The 23,315-nt window shown below is 38.3% G+C and overlaps 1 protein-coding gene across 2 annotated transcripts in view; it reads right to left on the minus strand.

Annotated features, from left to right (window-relative positions):
- TTC39B (tetratricopeptide repeat domain 39B) overlaps positions 1–23,315 on the minus strand; it is a 138,133-nt gene that overhangs the window by 19,604 nt on the left and 95,214 nt on the right. For both annotated transcript variants that reach the window (XM_077817670.1, XM_077817671.1), the window contains exons 3-15: positions 21,108–21,212; positions 16,052–16,183; positions 13,454–13,530; positions 10,938–11,005; positions 8,955–9,019; positions 8,698–8,803; positions 7,170–7,235; positions 5,152–5,260; positions 3,961–4,028; positions 3,807–3,866; positions 2,718–2,879; positions 1,474–1,565; positions 685–805 (exon numbers count right to left, since the gene is read on the minus strand). In XM_077817670.1, coding sequence (XP_077673796.1) covers positions 685–805; positions 1,474–1,565; positions 2,718–2,879; positions 3,807–3,866; positions 3,961–4,028; positions 5,152–5,260; positions 7,170–7,235; positions 8,698–8,803; positions 8,955–9,019; positions 10,938–11,005; positions 13,454–13,530; positions 16,052–16,183; positions 21,108–21,212 — 1,231 coding nt within the window. The remainder of the gene's footprint in view (positions 1–684; positions 806–1,473; positions 1,566–2,717; positions 2,880–3,806; positions 3,867–3,960; positions 4,029–5,151; positions 5,261–7,169; positions 7,236–8,697; positions 8,804–8,954; positions 9,020–10,937; positions 11,006–13,453; positions 13,531–16,051; positions 16,184–21,107; positions 21,213–23,315) is intronic.

Raw genomic sequence — 23,315 nt, forward strand, 5'->3', positions numbered from 1 at the left:
TGCAACCTTAACAATGTTAACACAGTTTGTGTGTGTCGTTCCCTAGATTTTTTTTTTAAAAGGAAAACTAAAAACCCAGAAATTCCATCATTTGGGATCATATGAACACCCAGATGATTCATCAGCAGTGTCAGAACCCGTAGATTCACCATGCAGATTTCCCCTCAATTTGGCTCTTGTTCCCTCTGTATTTGAATCAGTCAGCTTCCTCATCCACAGTGAGTGGGTGCTAGCAGAGGGTCGCTGAGAGCGACTGTCTGTGCTCTCAGTTCCAGTGACCAGCCTGGAGCAGTTATGTGGGGATGGAACATGCTCAGTCCAGTCAGACATGGAAGTTGTGAGGGACTAGAGTGTGCCCAGTTAGGGTGGAATCTTCAGAGGTTTTAGATGCTGAATTCTAAGAAGTCACTACTGAACATATTTGAACTGAGATTTTTCAAAGGTTTATAATTTGGCCAGTTTTTGGTGGATTTTCACATGGATGGCAATGGCCACCCCCACAGCCAAATGTGAAATCCTTTCTCCATATGATGATGGTGCCAAAGGTTCTCAAGAGAAAAGATAACCAGAATTTTAACAACACTGAAAAACAACACTTTCCCTGAAAGTTTGTTCTTTTTCCTATTTGATATAAGTACTTATTCTGTTATTTAAACCAAACTGAAAGAAGGCAGCTTTCAATACCAGGGCAGGTAGTATGAGCTTCACCGGCTGAGCACCAGTATAGCGTCGAGCTTTCCTCACTGCTAACTTTTCTGTTGGGATAGATTTTCCTGCAATTCTTTGTCTTAGACCATCCACTTGTCTGTATGGGGAAAAATAGATAACAAACAAAGTAATAATTATAACATGTTTCTCTATTTATAAAATAGAAACACTCCAATTCAACACATGAAGTAGTTTCTATTCCCGTGTCTTTGACAAGTGGTTTCCAGCCAATGATCAGGATTACTATGGTAAAAGTGTCTCACCTAGAAAGCAACATCCAAAAAAAGTCGTAAAACATATAAATTAAACAAAATAAAATATATGTAAATAAAAATGCAAGAACATGAGTGATAATCACTTCATTTAATCTTTAGTTGATCTTTACTTCTTTTCACTAGATTTGCTAACTTTTGTATTAAAAGTTTAAGCATAAACCTTTACACCAAGTTTAACACCACTTAACCAACAGATGCTGGCTAAATGTTTGCTAATATTATCCCAATTAAACAGCTGTCATTCGTATTCACTATGATTGAGAAAAATCAGTTCCTCAAAAGGCGTTCCAGTTAAACTGATTTCCCAAATAAATGAATCCTGATTAAGCCCATCATACTATATTAGCCCAGAGCTTCAGCCTTTTGTCACTGGTTTTCTAGGCCTTCCACACCTTAACAATGAGCATCCACGTGGGACCACACTATGGCACTCACTGTTGCTATATATGTCCAGCTGCTCTACCCGTTTAGTAAGAATATAAAAGTTTACCTGAACAAAGATACAATATCTTCTCCAGTTGTTTTCACATCCTCATCTGGAAGCATACACAAAATTGCAGCTTTCTGGAATACATATATTGCCTACCCAAAACAAACAAATCCCACCCCAACATTATATTAGGAAATGATTTGCAATATTAGATCAGAGCATTGGTTTATCAAGCGTGGCATCCTTCCTTCAGCAGTGAGGCAAGAGAACAATTGTAACACACACCCACACACACCACGCCGCAGGTTTCCTTTTTCTTTTGATTTATACCAAATTCCATTTTCAACAAATTCATCAATGATTAATATTGACAAATTAAAATAAAATATTTTAAGAGAGCTTTTTCTTCCAAACATGTAGATTAATTTATTATGTAAACTCATAAATTAAAGAAAACAGCCTCACTCCACAGATGACAGACCAGCCTATTCCATAGTTTGGGGGTGTTTTGATTCAAGGATTTTGTTAGGCCCATCTCTCAACATACCCCCATGAACCCATATCCAAGCAGGTTGTCTGTCTAAGGAACTTCACTGGAAAGAGCAGTAAGTGGAATTTGCAATGAAACTTGTGGAAATTCATAAGTCTCCTATTCACTTTCAAAGGATGAAACTTGTAAGCTTCACTTAAGTATCAACTGGATATAGTATTCTCTTCATTTTTCTTGGCAAAAGCAAGACAGACACCCCAAGCAGAAGATAGTATTCAGTTTTGACAAAAATAAAAGACGTATGTTCAAGTATTTTCTGAATGTTGGCTTCATTTTTGGTTTTCATTTTGAGGTGTCTATTTGCAAGGAAAAGGGTAAGAGACTTTTTTTTTCTTTTTTTGTGCTGGAGCTTCTTATTTTAAGCTCATTGACGCTGACTAGATGTTTGGATAGTACTATTTGATTAACTTTTTAGTAACTTTTAAAATAGGAGTTTAATCAACTAACTTTTGTTCTTGTACATTAGATCTTGATTAAATTAATCCAGTGAACTTTGTTTTTCCCTCTCTCTTTTTTTGGTCTCTGGTGAACATCTCAATTTATATGGTGTTGAAATTCACAAACTCGTTGTTTACTAGTTTACTTCAAATTTGAGAGCAAAAGTCTACCTCTGCCACACACTGAACCTAATATTTTTAAGGCCAATGTTCTTTTGTTTATGGATTTAAATTGGGCTCATTATGGAAACTGAAATTCACCCTTAACTACGGAGTGGCTACTGCCATGTCATCATAATGTCCACCTGCCCATTTACCTTAGACCACCTGCTCTCTTTGCAGAGCAGGTCTGCATACCGATATGCTTGAAGCCATTTCTGCTGGAATGAGTAGCACCACATCAGTTCCCAATAACAGAGGTGATGAATCTGTTTCCACTCTTGCTGAGCAGCAATGCATTCTTGAAATTTTGACTGTGCCTACAGTTCATTTCAGTAAAATAGAATAATGACAGAGGGAAATGATAATTTTACTAATTACAGTACAACATGAGAACTATAGCTACTTAGCTAACTAATGAGCCAAATTCTCTCCCCAACATCTTGGACAAATAAATGGGCTAGATACTAGAGAAGTCACAAAGGCAAGGCAAATTCATTCATCACCCAGACTGTAAAAAGAATACAGACCTAAAAGTGGCAATTCTTCAACAAAAAAACTTCAAAAACAGACTTCAACGAGAGACTGCTGAATTGGAATTAATTTGCAAACTGGATACAATTAACTTAGGCTTGAATAAAGTCTAGGAGTGGATGTGTCATTACACAAAGTAAAACTATTTCTCCTTGTTTATTTCCCCTCCTACTGTTCTTGTAAAGTGCTGGAAATGGCCACCTTGATTATCACTACAAAAGGTTCCCCCCCCACCCACCCCTGCTGGTAATAGCTCACCTTTCCTGATCACTCCTGTTACAGTCTGTATGGTAACATCCATTGTTTCATGTTCTCTGTGTATATAAAATCTCCCCACTATATTTTCCACTGTATGCATCCGATGAAGTGAGCTGTAGCTCACAAAAGCTTATGCGCTAATAGATTTGTTAGTCCCTAAGGTGCCACAAGTACTTCTTTTCTTTTTACAGATACAGACTAACATGGCTGCTACTCTGAAACCTGTCACCCAGACTGTGAAACTGTTCCACCACAAGGGCTGGAATAAACTCTACTGTACCATCGTTTCCCAAACCCAAATGGAGAGAAAACCAGAGAGATCTATCCAATTAAAATCAATGGGACGACTAAGCTGAGCAAGGCAAGCACTGAATTTATCCCAAAGTCTTACATAGTACACAAATCTAGAACTACGATAATAAAAAATTAATAATAAATGAATAACAATTAATTACCTTTTCAAAATTTCCTTTCAGTATATCTATTCTGGCATCATAAAACAAAATGATGGAACCCTTGAGAGGAAAAGAAAAAACAAATAAATAATCCCTACTTTAATCATGGGAGTATTTATTACTTGTTTTTGTAAAATATATCAAGAGTACGCACATTTGGAAACTTCTGGAGGTAGGGTTCAAGAAGAGTCTCTGCTTCCTGAAGGTTGGCTTCCCCTATACCTACAATCATCACAAAAGAAGCTCAGTCTCACCAGAGCAAAGCAGATTTTTACAGATTAATCTCCAAATTACATTACAGTTTGACTAGAAGATTTGTGAACAGTCTTTGGCTATATAAAAGGGGAAATTATTATTTTATTATATTGAGTTTCACTAAAAAACAAAATCACATCCTCGAACCATTAATCACCTTTAGGGTAATAAATGTCCCCAGTACAAATGGAGCAGAATAAACAAACAAACTGTCTTAAAATGAATTTCTTCATTAGGGCTTTTTTTTTTTTTAATACAAACAACAATCCTAGTTTAATCTTGTCAGAAAGTTAGGAAAAACTTCTTCATTCCCCTCACTTCCTAATTTTCATCTCAATAATCAACAGCAGATGGCGAAATGACAAATTTATAAATTTCCTGACAAGTCTAGAAAAATGGGAGGAATATTCACAAGTTCAAAGATGCAAATATACATCGGGAACACAGGTAAACCTAATTGTGACTTTAAACCTAAGTGACCTGACCAATTTTATAGGAGCCTGAAGTTCTAAGGGCTTCATACCACATACATTCCTGACCTTCTAGCTAGAGTACCACCCCAAATTCCCAGTCTCTGGTCTCATCAGGCTCTGCCTTTTGGTTCAGCATCTGGCTTGTATGCCCCAGCAATCTTTGTGAAATGTGTGTGTTTGACAGGTATGAGCTTGAAGATATACTTCATGGGGGGCAGGGGGAGCGAATACAAATAAAAGGTAATCATCTTTGTGTTTCTTCCTCTCCATCCCTCCTGTATTTTCCCTTCAGATCTAGGGAGGCCTATAAACAGACAAAAGTATACACATATACACAAATATGTATACATGTGTGTGTACACACACACACAGAGAAAGAGGCAAGCAGATAAATGTTTAATATAGTAGTACACATTTGTTCCCCTACTTATTTTTCAATATTTTCAGCATTAAACTATGTAATGTCCTAATATAAATTTAATAATCCCATTATTCCAGTTTTTTTCTAAACAGTGAGTCAATAAAAATTTACAAAAGAGTATGAAATATTTCACATTTCATATTTCACAATATGTTTACAATGTCACATAATCCAGGAACTATATTCCAGTTCTTACCAAGGATTAAAGAGACGTAAGTATGATATACCAGCAGGGTAAAAGTACATAGTATGGCCCTCAAACTGGTACCAGAGGCACCTTCCCGCAGCTGATGGAGGCCCAAGTTCTATAGAAATCACAAATATTTAGAGATTTAGCTATCAAATAGATTAAAGGTGATAATTTAATAAAAATGATATAATTTTAAGCAGTCAAATTTCAACAGAAATTTCAATCATTTCATTTTTCCTTTTAGGTATACTGATCTCTTAATTTATTACCTGGCACAAATCCTGAATGACCCACTCTCCCAATGGGAGGAACAATGGGATAAATCAATGGGACTAGTCCCCTTCTTAAAATTAAGAATGTGCTTAAATCCACTAGTAGAATGGGAACAGAGCACTCATTGCCTTGCAGGATCAAGCCCTTGGTGTCCTTTTCCTTTCTCGGCCCCATCCACTGGCTGGGGACCTCCCCCAACATTCCCATTCACACCTGTACCCCATATGCATTCAGATAGGAATCCCACACACAATGAAATACTTCCCCTTTTCACCTCTATCCCTAGGCAGAAACCTTCCACTCATGTTCACCTTTCTCACTGACACACTTTGGCAGAGACCCTCCTCCTATCCACCCTTTTGCAGCAGATCCTCCACAGACCCCTGAAATATTCAACCCTCTTCCACCATCAGATAATATTTTGGGAGGCCCTCATTGAACTGCTATCCCAATAGATTACACCCCCCCACACACTTCTATGCCCCATTTGCAGCAACTCCCAATGTCCTGTGAATGCTGAAGAGAAGTATTATAATCTATGGAGACCATGTCAGGGAGGTAGGGAGGTCATTTATATAAAGTCTCTGCCCCACCTGCAGTTTCCATGGTTCTGACTGTAAAGAGTCTGAGCAGCTGCTCCCTGCCCATTCCATGCCTGCTCAACTCTCTTTAGGAGCAGTCAGGCTAGCTCAGGGCTTTTCCATACAATAAAGGGCTCTTAGAATATGAAATCCAGCATCCGTGTGCACAAATTTGACTTTAACAATTTTGCTTTTTGAACTGGTGTTCGTTTAAAAGGAGTTCTAAACATCTAATGTTTCGATGCTTGGTACAGTGCCTAAATTTGTTCTTAACAAGTTGTGATGATAATATGTCAAAAGGGTTCAGCTTTGATTCCTTCTGGATTATCAATTAATTAATTAATTAATTAATTATTCTGATAGGACCCTAGGGTGTACTTTGTCTTTTTATCTGTTGTTGTAAAAACCAATTACCAGTCATGAATAGCTTACATTCTCATTTTACATATCACAAGCAATAGCTGTGGGAAAGGTAACAGTAATACGATCCTGCAGTGACTCAGCTGTGTCCCATGCACATTTCAAAATTTAGCTACCTGATATTTTTTATATTGTTTATTTAACCCATTTCTTGTAGATAGCAAGGCAGAAGGGAGTTTTAAAAGGAATGTACATGAGGAGAGGATACGTACATAAAGGGCTAGATGATGACTTGGAGTACTCTCCCACATGGGGGGAAAGGAGTAAGAACCTTCCTTATGCCTCTGAGTAGGCCCCATACTCTTGGGATTGGGCACACATGAGTAAGGTAGAGCTGTGCACTCACAAATCTTTCCTCCCAGAGCAAGAGGGATGGGAAATAGACAGGGCCTGGGCTACACTTCTAATGGCTGGTGGGGAAGATGTAGGAATTTGCTGCTAGTTTAGGCCAGCAGAAAATTACTACCCTCTCCTTGAGGGCAATGGGGAAGTAGGAAGGAAACTGTGCCTCAAAGGCAACGTCTCCAAGGGCTAGTCCTGGAGTGGTGGAATTTATGCACCATCATTTGTTCAGTGTGTACCTAAAGGAACAATTTTTACCTATCATTAATATTTTTGATGGGCATTTAAAAGACCAAACGTAAAAAAGCTGACTTAAATGTACCGTACCTTTCACTTTACACATTTAAAATTAAATCCTTCCACACTCCACCAGAGAAAGCACTAACATTTTAAAATCAAATTTAATACCCTATTGCCAGAAAACCCAATAAATTCCAGAAGTCGGAGAATCCTTCCTGGTAAAAGGGACAGCATCTGCAATATCAAACAAAGAGAAAAAAATGAGAGTTTAATCAAATATACAAACCTTATGTGCAATATTCAAAAGAAAACAAATTCTAAAAACTGCTATAAATCTACAACCATTTCAATAGCGTGAAAAATATCAAAATACAAATATAAATACACTTTTAAAAAAATCTTGAAGTATACATGCATGATCAGGCATCATGCAACCACTTTACATGTGTGACACCATTTCAGCTCCCACTTGGTCTTGCATCATGGAAGCCACAAGACCACACCACACCGTGCTTTCTCAAGATGATGACTTCTTATTTCAGGCTGATTTGCAATGTCAATAAATTGTGGGTTATTTTGGTGAAATATTTTAATATTGACTATAGTGCCTATATTATTCTTTCTATTGTGGTAGCACCAGTATCTAAATAGTCTTTTTTTTCATTCCTCCTTTAAAAAACATTTTTAGCATTTCCAATCAGATAATTTAACACTGTCACCTTGGAAAGTTCCCTTTGTGCCTATTTTGTAAGGATGGAACTAGCTGTCCATCTTTGCCCCACATGGAACACAATGGAAAACTTTTAAGGTTAGCAAACAACTTTTTAATAAACATATCAAAAGGAAGGTCTGGTTGATGACCAGTGTTGGAGAGGATCAGTTCAGTTTAGTTTATAATTGGTCTGTTTGTCTAGATAAGACTTTTTTTTCCCCTTCAAATTTCCTACTGGGGAACCTCCACTGATGGTAACAACAAGGAATGCTAGTATAATCAGGCTGCCACTGGTTTCTTGTATTTTAGGACTATATTGTCTAGTCCTGCTTTAAATAGCATTAAATGACATAGTGGTTAACATGGGAGCAACTAGTCTACATTAGTACTCTCACTGTTATTACCATGAGTGGTAATGCAATGATCAGACATTTGAAATAAATTACTAGTGCAGACACTTAGATTTATAGATTGTAAGGCCAGAAGGGACCATTGTGATCACTGCTTAACTCAAAAGGAGGGCATCTAAGGACAGGATACAACAATAAAAATATTAAAATACAGATGTCCATATTAGCTTATCTAGTGATGGCTGCAGTATATTGCTTTTATATATTGTCAGAAATAGTATTTTTTCTTTAACAGTAGCTTCAGCACACAATGCAGACACCGGAGTTTCTATGTTCAATATGTTTTTTTTAAAATAGGTTAGGAAGTTGTAAAAAAATAGCAGGCATGCAAGAAGAAGTCACCACCTACTACTGCCACTTTGAATAAAGGTTCTACAAGGTCACCACATGAGCCTGCAAAATCCACCCATTCTGCACTACAAGACTGTCTCATTTATAAAGTGATGGCACTTTAGACTAAACTTTCATTTCCGCAAAGTAAGTAACCTAATATAGAACATTATGTCCACATAAACTCCAGTAAATTAGATTCTACCTAATGGTCTTTTTACAGTTTCAAATTCTAAAAACATACCAAATTGAATGCTCCTATTCCAAGTTTTACTCCTCCTTCAAACTGATGGTAGGTTTCATTTTTTTTTTTATTGCCCTGAGTCATCTGTAGCACCTGATGGCATTCTCTTAATTCAGAGAAGAAAAAGAAAATACAAGTGAGAGGTGATGACAACAAAAATTAGACCAATGTAATTTTTTAAAAAGAATATGGCACTAATGAAATTGCACCTGCTTACCCCAGGGCTAAATGTGACCACATGTATTGTAACAACTTACTTGTATATTTGATAACTTGTCCTAATTTTGAGGCCACCTTTGATAAAGTTGATCATATTTTCATCCTGGAAAAAACAATTTGTGTGTGCAAAATGTGCAATTTGTTTTCCATTATGAAGTTGTGCACAACATATTTCTAAGAAATTGTTTCCTTTTAAGTAAATCTTTCTTTTGACAACTAATAAAGATAATAATAAATATATAAAAATAAATAATAAATATATAAAATTTAAAAAGCAAAAAAACATTTTTCAGTAATTAACTTTAGTCTTACAAATGATTACACAGTATATGCTGAATTGTCCAGGAGACATTTTTCTGTGTATTTTGAATGACATGCTTTAAATAAAAAACAAGTTAAAAAGAAGTGAAAATCAACAAAAAATAGGGCTAAGAGAGAAGAAAGCACTTCAGCAACATATTGACTGAAATAAGAAATTCTCCACCAGATGGTGCTACAGGAACTTTTTAGAAAGAGTTTCTAAAGTGTGCGCTCTAAAATATGTATACATGAGCAGAGAACAATACAGAGGAGATCCCAAAGCGTCCCCTAACCAGATGAATTCCACGGGATGATCAGTAGCAACTCCAACTTGCCTTGGGTTGCTGTAGGACAGCAAACAATAGATATTTCCCAAAACATTATATGTTACTTTCTGTAGAAATGTAACTATACCTACTCTTTATTTTGAATTTTCCCACAGAAAAATTTCATTCTATAAAGGCTTAACATCCAAACTCATTTAGCTTTTTAAGATTCACTCTTCAGTTAAATCCACTGATGGGTTGCTGGGTGTTTTGGTTTAGTTTTATCTTTTTCTCCTTAATTAATATTTATTTTAAGACCTTGAGCCTGCTAACAGTAATCCCACTGGAGTTGGGGGAAATGGGGCAAATAGGCTAATGGAGAAAATGTGAGAATTTTAAATCACTCCCTCCCCTTAAATGTGTGGCCCTTTCAGCCAACTTAACTCATTTTCTAGTGCAAAAACTATATTAGTACAAACTAATTTATATTAAACAAAGCTAATTAATGTTGGCTTCTGGGTGAAAAAATTGCTTCTGAAATAGCTGCTGAGCTTTCGGAGAAGGGCTAGGGGTCCAAATGGAACCCGATGACGTTTAAAAAAAAAAGAGAGAGAGAGATGAATCTACCCACAGCCAAATATATTCAAAATAGTAAAAAGAAGGTATTTACAACCTCTCCCTTATTATTTTCTCATCATTTTACTAGGAATTGCTTTTCATTATGGAAAGATAGAACCTAAAAGTGTTTTTTACAAAAGACTTATGAGCCATTTTCTAACAGTTATAAACCACTTCAGGGTGGGTATTAGTAGACTAGTGATGCAAATTGCAGTTGGTGAAGTCACTTGGCTTCAGGATATACACCTCATAATAAACCCAACATGAACACAAATAGCTTATGATTGTAATACATTCCTATAAGGTAGCTAGCACTGTTTCAGCTGTATATGAACCAGAGAACAAAAAAGGAAATGCTGCTATGTGATCAGCACCAACTGAAATACTGCTAGTCAGAAAGGAAGTTCCCATCTGCTTCATCTATGTGCAGCAATGCACTGTTGATAGGTGAATCACAGGAATGCTCCACCCTCCTGATACTCATGAGTAGTGACCAGTGTCCAGTGACCAGTATACTTAACGACGGTCCATCAGTGTCATGAACTGATATAACAACATGTTTTAGACCACAGGACAAAGGGATATGAGGTGAGCAGATATATTATTTAAAATATATCTATGTATCTAAATGGAAAACAAATTGTAGGGTAGGATAGCATGTTGAATTTTCATTTATTTCCTATTAAATAAACAAACAGTTATTCACTGTATAGCCTTTCTTTCCCCGCAAAAATATTACATCTTTTGTGAGTGGAGTGCTCTTGTTGGATGATTACTAGCATCTTTCTGCTAACCTGCACATTCACAGAGAGATCTGAAGTGAAGAACAGACATTACCTGTACAAATGTGAGTGCTGCTTTCTGTAGCAAACATTCAGCATAACAGATTTCTGCATGCATTTCCTCTATTAAAAACAGAAAGAAAAGGAACAAAGGAAGCCTCAAATTATTTATTGCAGATACAGTATTTTTGTTCACATTCAAATGCCGTATTTGTCAATCACTAAAACAATTTTGACAACAAAATAACTGGTTTTGTTGTTAATTTTCAAGCCACTCAAACACCTGTCAAGAAAATTAGATGAAAAACTAGCTAAAATTAGTCTTCTATGTCACCTCTCTTCAGCCAACAACCTAGATCCCTTCCAATCAGGCTTCAGCACAGGTCACAGTATTCAGACATCACTCATTGCTTTGATATGGTATGGTACCACTGCAAGGTAAGTATGTCCATTCTCATCCTGCAGCATTCGATACTGTTCAGCAAATAGTCTTGTACTCCCTTCAAGGGACTGCAGGTTGGGGTGGGCTGGCAGGGTGCTGAAGGAGAGGGAGGCTGAGGGGCCCCAAGGATGGACTATGGGGGGCTGGAGGGGAAAGGAAGATTGAGGGGACCCTACGGGTGGAGGGATAGACTCTGGGGAGATAGAGTCCACTATTTCAGCAGTGGACTTGCCCTGTGTGGCAACTGCAGACTTGTACTGCAGTAGTGAGCTGTAGAAAAATTGCATCCTTAAAAACTAGGAGACCATCATGTTCATTTTCAGTTATAATGTCTGCCAGCAATCACAATTTGAGCCCACTTCTTCATCATCATTACACCAACTAGCGCATTAAATGGAAAGCAAGTGGGCATGAATAAAGAAAGATTCAATAATTAGAAGTCCCTTATCTTACTTAAAATCTGATTACAAGACAGACATATCATAAAATTAAATTTTAAACAGTATGAAAGTATTGAAAGAAGCAAAATTCTTACACATGCACTTAGATCCCATAGTAGTAGATGCCTTAGAAAGGCAACAAACAGAGATACTACACTGCAGTATGTGTACTCCACTTATTATATAAATGAAAAATAATAAATCTCTATTTGTCTCTATTCAATATTTTATTATACTGCAATAATTATATCATCAAAAATTACAAAAACACTTCCTATAATATTCTGAAGCTCAGAACATTTCATAAATCAGAACTGTTCTTTTAAAATACTATTCCTGGTAAATCCTGTACATTTATGATCATATATAAATTTCTCCTTTTATGATACAATTTTTAATTTGTTCAGGGAAATAAACAAGGCAGCTGGGATTTTAAATGAACGTAACATCTACCAAATGGTGAGTGCTGTATTATATGCTGAATCTTTGGAAGCTAAACTCAAAACAGGCTCTACTTCAAGCAATTAGGTATTTAAGAATGTAAACCAAAATTACAGTGAGGAAAATTAAATAATGTATTGAAGCTACACACTGAGTTCACACACTATTATTTAGATTAAGTGACAATTTGACTTTTAGTGATATTCAAAACACATACACCAGGCATGAAACTCAACATGGACTTTTTATTGGTGTATGGAGACCTAGGGCCATCTGTTTCCTTTAACAGTCAAAATTCATACTTCAGAGGTAAATCTCAAGCCTATTGAAAGTTCAGGGGTATTTGAGTCAACACAATTTCTATGATAATGTGTATTTAAAAGGCTAAGAGATTGTAAACCATCTACCTGAAAAATGAGCTGTACAAGTTGAATTGCATGACATTTATTTCTATGAAAAAACTGTTGCAACCAGCAAAGGACAGGATACAAATATCCATAACAAGCGGCCAAAAAAACCTAACACCTTCCTGTGTTGAGGATCACTGAGATATTACATATATAGCTTTTTTAGCAGAGGGCCACAGCTTTTAGCCAAGGACAATGCTTAAATTAAGTTTGCGCAGCCTGAGATAAAGCCCCCACTCAATGGGGGAGTGTGATTAAGAAAGTTGTTACAGTGCATCCAATTAAACATTTCCAGGACGATCACATGATTTGCTGAAGTACCATCTTCCAAAAGCAATACTTCTGGGAATGATGAAAAGCAACAGGAACACAATATTACAATTGCTGCTAATACACACACATATTAAAAACTCAAACTCATAACCCTTGAAGATTATCAGATGTTATTCCAAAACTTTTGAAAATTGAACCCCACTTCAGGAAAATTAAAATAATCACTTTCCCCTTCTACCCTACCATATATTGTAAAAGGCAGATCCATCTTAATTTATGCATCTCCAGGGCCTCTCCAGTAGAATCATTAGCACCCCCCACCCACCCTCATTTTGTGAAATGCTGCATTAGAGGAACATGTGTATATCAAAATATCCACCTTGAATGAGTAACTTTGTTATTAGAGGTGTCCCCAATATTTGGATATGAGGGGGGAAAACTTCACCTTTTCTACTTTTTTTTTTATAGAAGGTGACTTAAATCACAAAACTGCATCTATTTGTATGTTGTTTTTCACAAAATGGTTATTCATATATGTTTTTCAGAAAATGTCTCTCATTTCTCTTACCTTCACTCAGCTGTTCCATTGACTGTTTGGAAACCAGACTGGACAAAGACTCTACCACAGTGCTTCTTTTCCTGAATCTATGTCAGCCAGCCATGGGAGAAAAACAACAACATAGGATAAGTGAATTTCAACAGGCATTCACATTTATCTAAATACACTGTGATTATTAACACCCCCAAACTTTAGAGAGAGATTTTATAGTCATTCTTTAAAAAAAGGAATGTTACTTACTACCGGGACTACAGTTTTAGTATATATTCCCATTCTTGACATACACAGAAGCCTAGGAGTCCATGCAACCTTAATTTGCCCCCGTTGTGTATATGCATTATGATACAGTCTTTAATGACATGAACACACACATTTTTTTCCACAGGACCCCCTCCTTCTTCAATGCAAAGAACTGAAAATGCTCTGGGGATGAATCAGGGTGTTGTAATAGAGATTTTAATTTTGCATGCCTCAGTTTCTGAGTGCCCAATCTGAAATACCAATATGGGCCTGATTTTCAGACGTGCTGAGCACATGTAGCCCCCAATGAATTCATCTGGAAGGGTGGACACTGAACACATTTGAAAAACAGGTATTAGGTATCTAAAGCTGGGAACTCCAAACTGTGAACCTTTGAAAATTAAGGCCTACTTGCACAACGTGACGTAAGTGCTGACACACATAACAGAAAGCAGACTCCTTCCTTGACAATTCTTGCTTCTTACTATTTTTCCCCAATGAAGACTGCCTTCTTATGGGAACACATTTCTCATCATGCCTTTCTATGGGTTTGCTCTTTAAATTTGGCAAAGACAAGAAGCTGCAGCCCTAGACTGGATGTTTTGCAGCTAGCTGTTGTAAATGTAAACCTATGTTTCTCTCAGTTTTCTTTTTCTTATTGCTGAGAGGACTAAACACTGTTACACACCAAGCTGACAAATCAAGTCCATGGCAGAGGCAGAAACAGAGGCTACATTTCTTGATTGTTAGTCCTATACCCTAACTATAGGGCCACAATGTCTCCATAGGTTCAGCGAAGAACATAAATTCAGAAGTTTTTTAATCTGAAGATGTATCAACCTCTTGTCTAGATATTTTGCAAAATCCACCTCCCGTGAAAAAACTCCAGTACAGTAACTCCTTACTTAAAGTCATCCCGGTGAACGTTGTTTCGTTGTTACATTGCTGATCGATTAGGGAACATGATCGTTTAAGTTGTGCAATGCTCCTTTATAACGTCATTTGGCAGCCGCCTGCTTTGTCCACTGCTTGCAGGAAGAGCAGCCCGTTGCAGCTAGCTCGTGGGGGCTTGGAACCAGGGTGGACCAGCAGTCCCTTCCCCCTTGCTCCTGCACCCTGCTTACCATCTCCACAAAGCAGGGGGGACACACATGACATGACAGGGCTCAGGATGGAGGGAGCTTCCTGGCAGCAGATGTGGTCTCACCTTGCTGATTAACTTAACAAGGCAGTGTACTTAAGAGTGGGTCAGCGTACTTAAAGGGGAAATGCGCATCTCTCTCTCTCACACACACACACACACACACACTCACTGTGTGTCTCTGTCTGTCTGCCATGCTGTCTCCCCTCCCTCCATTCCTGCTGCCTTGTAGAGTGTGAGGCTACATTAACAACAGGTTAACCCTTGAGGGCTCAGCCAATTACTAGTTCGTTATTTAGCAGTAAGGCATTCCCTGGGAAATATCCCAGCCTCTGACTTCACCACCTCAACCAAGATCCACAATAATCATTGCTGTGTACAGTATTCAATTGTTTGTTTAAAACTTATACTCTGTATGTGTGTGTGTGTATAATTAATATAGTCTTTTGTCTGGCAAAAAAAAAGTTTCACTGGAACCTAACCCCCCCATTTACATTAATTCTTATGGGGAAATTGGATTCGCTTAACATTCTTTTGCTTAAAGTCGCATTTTTCAGGAACATAACGACAACGTTCAGTGAGGAGTTACTGTAGAGGACAGCTTTGCTCAGGTTACTTCAGTCCTCCCACTTCCAGTCAAAACCAGGAAGCAAAGAAAGGCACAAAATAGTTAACTGGAGGGGGACGGTGCACGTATGTTTACTGTAAAGGAAATTAAATGTTTGAAATTTCAAGACCAAAAAGGTGAGTTCATTTTTGGGTGAAGGTTCAGGTCAGCTCTTAATTTTTCAAATATATGGTCCATCTATGAACACAACAATACAAGAGGATCGGATTTCCATAATGACACCAGGAAAAACACTGAATACCATATTTTCAAACAATCAGAAAATAAGGGCTGCACGAAATCCTGTGCCCAAAATGCGTACAGAATTACTGTAACTGCATGTAGAAACTGCCTATTTGCTTGTCTACATGGCTAGTTAGATACTTAATTAACATTTGAGTCTACAAATACCTGATCTCGATTGAGTCTTCAGGATTTACCAGAATACCTAGTTCCATAATACGCTTTGTTCTGTCATACCCAACTTAATCTCCCATCATGCTTGCTCCATTCTGGAACGGTGGTCAAGTACTGATTTGTGCTGACAAAGCAGAAGCTTGACATATACGAATGCCTATTTTATTTAATATCTGTCAAAATGTAAATTGCTTAGGCTTACCTTTGGCAGGTGTGTAAAGCTTCCTTCATTGTAGAAATCCCCATTTGGATATCCTGGTGCTCGAAGGTCATAGCAGCCTGCATAACTAAAATAGTGCTGTAGCCAAGGGCATGGTACATGCTGTCTTTAGACCTGGGGCAAACATACAAATCTTATGCATTTTAGCCAAACAAACAAATTAAAAAAAATACATCATATTCTTCAGCACCAAAAAGCAAAGTTAAGTTTTCTCAATGGTGTCTTGTGTCCTTCCAGAACATTGTGACCATCAAAACAACCTCTGAAAACCAGGAAACACATAGTAAACACAACTTTAACTCTGGCCTACCTGGAGATGGCAAATGCCATCCACCTGCATCAACTGGTGGGGGAACTTGATGGGGCAGTGAAAGAGGACAGTCCAGTAGCAAGTGAGGGAGACACTTGCCAAGGGATAATAGGTAGCTGCTCCCCTGCAAGTCTCTGGCACCCACCGGCTGGCTGGGGAAGAAGAGTATTGATTGGCTAGCATTTTCCAGCTCCCAAGATTTTCCTCAGCGTAGGAGCCATGTGGAGCCTCTTTTGGCTCTGTTCCAGCAGCCCATCCTACCCACCCAAACTAGGAGTGGGAACCCAGTCTGATAGATGCTGAGGATCTAGAAGATCACCTGTTTAGAGCGTCAGGAAGGAATTTTTTCTCCCATGAGTCAAATGGCAGAGGACCAGGGAATTATTTGCCTTCCGCACAGCACTTTCAAGCCACAGCAAATTAAGTAGGAATGCACTTGGGACCTAACTAAGGTGCTGGGGTGGTGTTTATTTGTCGCAACTGCAGCCGGTTTCCAGTGCAGTTCAGAAAATCAAATGAACAGTTCTCAGAGGTAAAAGACCTGGGATGTTGATGATGGGCTTTGGGCTCATGTGATAGGCTGAGCCTTGTGGGCCAAGGTCGGACCTTGTGGCCCTTGCAGTACAAGGTCCGTACCCTGATTACCCTCTGATCCTCATTGGGATCATCATGGTGTGTGCTAGAACTCAGAGAGAGCTGAGTCCTGAAGGTAGGCTAAGGAGAGCGTATCCTGCATTATGGATTATACTGTAAGGAGCCCTGTAGCCCTGGCTCTAGTTATGGGTTATATGGTAAGGAGCCCTATAACCACTGCATTGGAACCAATTAAATACCTGGTGTAGGAGAGTATGGGTGATGGATAGGTAGCATCCCTCTCCTGTCATAAAATGTAATAAAAGTTGCAGCCTGCTGTTTAGTTCCATGCATGTGTCTGTCCTCATTTTGCAGCTGTATCCACATCAATAGCCACTGGGAACTATCAGTGTGCATTCCACCTGCATTAATTGTGTTAAATATAGCTGTACTGGATAGAAGCATTCATTCGGAGAAGTTTGGCAGAGCTGAGATTGTGATATCTGGGGGACCCTTCTTCTCTGGGTGGGGGGGGGGGGAGGGGGGGAGGGGATCTGAGAGCCTCATTGCCCTCCTGTGTGTGAACAAAGGGAAGAGGTGTATGCATACCTGGAGAGATCCAGTATGCCTCAATTCAGCACTGAGTGCTGTTATATCAGTAGCATTGTACAGGAACCTCTTTGCCATGCAGATTATTACCAGTGAGATGGGATATGAGAGTACTCTCTGGGTTTAATGTTGGGTAAATTAAAATGTATTGTCACATGTAATTCTGTGGTAAGAGTGAAGAGGCTATAAAAGGGGATGAAAAGGTTGTAATATGTAGCAAGTTAGTTTCTGTGGGGCTGGCTCACTGTTTGAGTGTAGGACAGGTGTTTGTAGCTTCTGTTCAGAACAGCTCACCTAAACATAAGTTTTGCCTTAGCAAAGACAGGGCATTAAATTCTGTGCTATCGTGGTCATATACCCTATTTCCTGAGTAATTTGTACTATCTGAAAGTGCGAGAATGTGTGTTACGGGCGTATTAGGGCATTGCTCAAAGAGGGCTCAGTTAAGGCTGTGTTGGTATCTCTAGTGGGATGGCTACCCCAATCCAGGAGAAAATGGGTTAAAGTAGGCCAGAGAGGCTGCACAGATGGGCAGCCAATCAGGGCCAGGCTGAGCTCTATATAAAGGCTACAACACAGAGGAGAGGGGAGTCTCCCCCTGACCAGCAAAGGAGGAGGACTGGCTCTTCGGAGAAGGAGCAACCAGCAGATGGTGCCACAGTGGTGAGCACAACCCATTACAGTATCTAAATGAACTCTATTTCCTGGTTTTCAGAAGTTTGAGTTTTGCTGAACATGAAGCTCTGGAAGGGCACAAGACAAACAGGCAAATTTACCTCTGCTTTAACAAAGTTTTTTGCCAGTGAATCTCCCACTGTTTTGAAGTTTGGAGTTTTTGTTCATCTGGTGTTACTTTTGTAGGAGTTAGGCTGTTTTAGTCTAAAGGTAAAGAATGATGTGCGATTCCTAAGCATTCCTCCTCACTCCTGTACAGTTTGCTCCTGTGGAAGGGTGATGATGGTTATGCTTTGAAATGTTTGGAGTTGCCAAGGGGACAGGGAGAGAAATCACAGACATGACTATTACCCAAAATCTTGGCAGTTTTATTCCACATTGGTTACAATAATGGGTCTCAATCTTTCCAGACTACTGTCCCCCTTTATTTGTCTTATATACCTCCCTTAAAAACTACTTGCTTACAAAATCAGACATAAAAAGACAAAAAAGTGTCACAGCACACTATTACTGAAAAATTGCTTATTTTTCTCATTTTTGCCATATAATTATAAATCAATTGAAATATAAATATTGTACTTACATTTCAGTGTATAGTGTATATAGAGCAGTATAAACAAGTCATTGTCTATATGAAATTTTAGTTTGCATTGGTTTCGCTAGTGCTTTTTCTATAGCCTGTGGTAAAACTAGGCAAATAACTAGATGAGTTGATGTACCCCTGGAAGACCTCTCCGTACCACTGGTTTACAGTAACTTTAAGCATTTGAGATAAGACCAGTGTATCTCTCTTCTCCTTTAACTCCTTCCCTCACTATCCTCTGCAACATATAGGTGACACACCAATATTTTCATAACCCTCCCTTTCCCATCCAATTAAGCCATTAGCCCATAAAAGTTGTTCCTTGGGCCGAGCACCTTCTGCTGTTGCATACATATATCACAGGCTGCAACTTATTAGGGAGTCACACACTTCTTTGGTTATAAAGGTTGAGCTATACATCCAGCCAGTGCCCTCACTGTTCTCCCCAGCAGACCCTTCCCCTATTCTGGCCAGGCCTCCGCAGTCATGCCCTCAGCCCACCCAGTCCTCCCTGACTCCAAGCCAGCCCCCACCCACTCCACCACACATAAGGGCAGCATGTACTTTCAGTTTGTATTTTCTAGTTTTTGGATGTTTAAATCTGTTACTTTCAGGAGCCTCTCAGATCGCAGCTCACATGGGGGAGGGTGAGTAGGGCTCAGAGTCCCCCTTGAAGGACAGAGATGCCCAGATCCTGGAACACATACAGGGAGAATGGCTCAGATTCTCTCCCATAGAGCCAGGGCACACCCAGAACCTGGCTTCCCTGTGGGGAGAGGGAAGAGAGAGGGACTCAAGTAGCAACATGCCCAGGAATCACTCATATATCTGCACAGAGCATGTGTAATTTATTATCTTTCAGAAAAGTTACCTATACCTGTTAGCTGTACAAATTAGCAGGGCACATTTCCAGAAAACAAAACAAAACAAAAACCCTTGAGAGAGGTCAATTGTTGACATGTGCATACATTCAATCTCCGATTTCTGCTAAGGATAGGATTCAAATTTACAGTGCAGGGGCAACTCAGCGTCAGTGACCACAGTATGTTGCACTGAACCACCAAATTACTGTGACAACTGGCTGCCTGCAAACCCTCTTGTATAGTCTTGCTACACATGTACATCCAATCGCTTTGGGGTGAGAGTGTTTGGTACATACCATTCTAGAGAGCTGAACTCTTTCTTTAATAAGGTTTTAAATATTGCTTTCCCAAAAGGGGCAACGAGTGCCATGCACTAACTAAGATAAATGTCAAGCAACTGAGATCAGTTGGAGGACAAAGTCATGGGTTGAGCCCTGGCTATGTGCAAAAATTTACAAGAACTCGTTGATTTTGTAAAATACTGTTTTTTGCCGGGGGCTGTATCTCAGGAACCCCTTGGTCAGATGACTCCAAATTTGGATCACCAATCCTATCTGTACCCTCATTGGGTGCAGCAAATTTCAAGATAACTGAGTAAGCTTGCAGATTTTAGAGCCCTCAAGAATCATCCTTTAAACAGGAAGCATTCCCAACTTTAAGTATATTTTACATGCATGCACTCACTCATATATAAACAAAAGCATCCCCATTTCTTTCAGATATTCCTTTCTAGTCAAAAGATTGTTCCTATTATCGTTAAAGGAGGACCCATGTGGTAAATCATCATACTACAGGAATAGATTTATTTAATAGAGAAAATCTTTCTACTAAATTAAGCCTTTATAATTGTACTTTCATGCTGATTTTCTTGATGGGTGGAGGTGGCAGGGAGGAACAGGGAGAACTAGAAGGAAAATAAGTTTTTCAAAAGTCGGAGTTAAAACTAAATCCTGCCAACTGCTGTGCTGTAAAGGGAGAAGAGCAGCTCATCTCCAACTTCCAGGTAACACATATACCACCATCACGGAAGTATCAAAGTGCACTCCACAGCATTCCTCTATCCTGGCCTATTTTTTGAAAAACAGCCATATTTTGCAACAAGTCTTTTGTAACACATACAAGATGACAGAATTTCTGCTCTCCCCCCTTCCTTCACTGCATCTGCAAGGACTTGATTTAGGCCTTAGAATTACGACTAAAATAAAACAAAGTCCCTGGGTTGACTGACAGGGCTTTTAACTTCAGTATGTTTAAACAGAGACAGTATATACTGGGGAAGCAATGCAGAATTGCTTTGGTCAGGAGAGATAAAATGGAAGTAATGAAAGCTACTATATTCAGAGGTCTTAGATTAGTGCTCAGCAACCAGATGGCATGCCTTACAGTATCTGTCCTCATTAATTCTAACAAACAAAATGAACTCACCATGGCCGAAGTAATTCCAGGGCTTCAGAAAATTTATTATTTAGAAATAAGTTCAGTGCCATTGAACATTCTTCCAGCGCACACTTGAGATCCATCTTGGATGCCCTAATAAAAACATACAAATAATAAAAAAAGGGGAAAGGATAAGTATTCGAAACTGTATTCAATAGTAATCTTTGCTTTCAGAGCTGAACACAAACTGCATCACAGCCCAACTGTTCCCTAATCTTTTATGCTTAGTATGTTACTTTAAATTCCTAAACAGCTGTTTAGGATGTAAGTTGCTGCAGAACTGTTTGCATTAACAGATTCCTCTAACCCTTTTTTAAAATGAGAAATAATCAAAGGATAGAAATTAGTTAATTTCAGAAACTAATTAATAGCTTCTTTCCTTTAGATTTACAGTATGTGTTCCAAAAGCCATGTAGGTAGCTATTTTATAGTGGTTTTTTAAAAAAACTTATTTATAATAATTGACTCTTACAAAAATGTTTTGTATCAGTTTTCTAACAGCCATTGCTTTTATTCTGTGGGTTTGTTTTCTTGCTGTAAGGATGCTGATGATCTTCTTTGTTTACCATGACATATGTCATGCCTTCCTGGAATTAGCAGTCAATATGAAACGCAATCTTTTATCAATTACTATTTATACAATACTGTAAATACACAATACTTAACTAGTCCAAGCTCTGAAGAGTTTGTAGCCTAACTCAGGAGAAATACAATACATAGCACCACATTCTATATTTACTGCCATGTCTATGAAGGTATGATTTTTTTTGTTAGACTGAAATCCCTATCAACTGACAAAGTCTAAAGGAGTTTGGTCTGAGTAAGGACACCAGATTGGGCATTACAGTGGGCTTCACCTGAGTAAAAGAGGTTAAGCAAAAGAGAAGGCAGCAATCATGTCAGTGAGATTAACTTCAAGCAGTAAACAGAAAAAGAGGACCTTATGGAGGAATTCAAAAAAGAGATTTCTTGGTGCACAGGAATTGTGTAACTGTTATAAACACAGGCATACAATGTATGGATCAGGAGAAAGACAAAGGTGAAATGTTTGTTGGTGTTTTTTTACATATCTCCCTACCTGAAAATCCAGGTGTTCTTACTTACCATGAGTCTAACTGTGAAGGAAGGAAACCTACTTACTTCTAATAATGGATGAAAGTAGTTAAGAATCTAATGATTTTTAATTGTCTTATCCCAGACCCTTTTAGGGCTATGACCAAGTATTGGGTTCCATTGGGAAGTCGCAAATTTCCCCTTTCTGCTGATATAAATCTCCCATTTCTTTTACTGGAAGGTCACAGGACAGTTTAAAACTGACATCTTTATTAAAATAAAACCTGTATCTGCTCAAAGGCCAATTCCTACCTATTCTGGGTCTTGGATCCAGTGTGATATCCAAGTGTTATAGTTTTTGAGCCCCAGCTATGTGCAAAAATTTTCAAGAACAGTGTGGCCAGTGTGATATTTTTCTGAGTGAAATTCTATGTTTATGAAGAAAAGAAGGAAATGTACAATTCTTTGACTGGTTTTTAAAAAATATTAACCATTTGAAGATGTTCAGATGTTTGGAATGTTAGAATAAATTGCGGGGATATGGATTAATGAGCAGAGCACAGATCTAGTTGTTAAAAGGTACAAGATAAATTAATTTATCATATGGCTCTGCAATTTATTATATAAATATCCCTTTCATGTGTGTGCACTTAAATATTCTACCAAATTATTAAATTTCAATTGAATAAGGTAATAGTTCTCCAATACAATTAAGAGAACTATGAAAGAAAATAAATACAGAGAACTGACAGGAGGGAATTAAGCTAACAAATAGATAAGATATAGTATAAACAACTTATAAGTACTTTAGCAGAAGTACTCCTCTGATTCAACTGTTCCAAGAATGAAAGCCTGCTGTAGTCCAAGACTCTTATTGACTTAATGAACTTTAAATCAGGCACTTTGACATTATGCTGTTGGAAATACCTTATGTAGCAATAAAAGTTATCTCCTTGGCAACATGTTGTGTGATTTTACACATTATATGGTGTTACCCTCACAAATAACTTGAGACATCTACCACACTGTTCACAAATTCTGAAAATGTTATTTCCCAAGGAGGCCTGTGATATTTATTAAACATTCTACCTTTAACTGTACGTCTGACTTTAAAGGAAAATTGATACAATTTTCTTCATGAAT

Source organism: Eretmochelys imbricata, chromosome 5 (genome assembly GCF_965152235.1).
Source record: "Eretmochelys imbricata isolate rEreImb1 chromosome 5, rEreImb1.hap1, whole genome shotgun sequence".
Lineage (NCBI taxonomy): Eukaryota > Metazoa > Chordata > Testudines > Cheloniidae > Eretmochelys > Eretmochelys imbricata.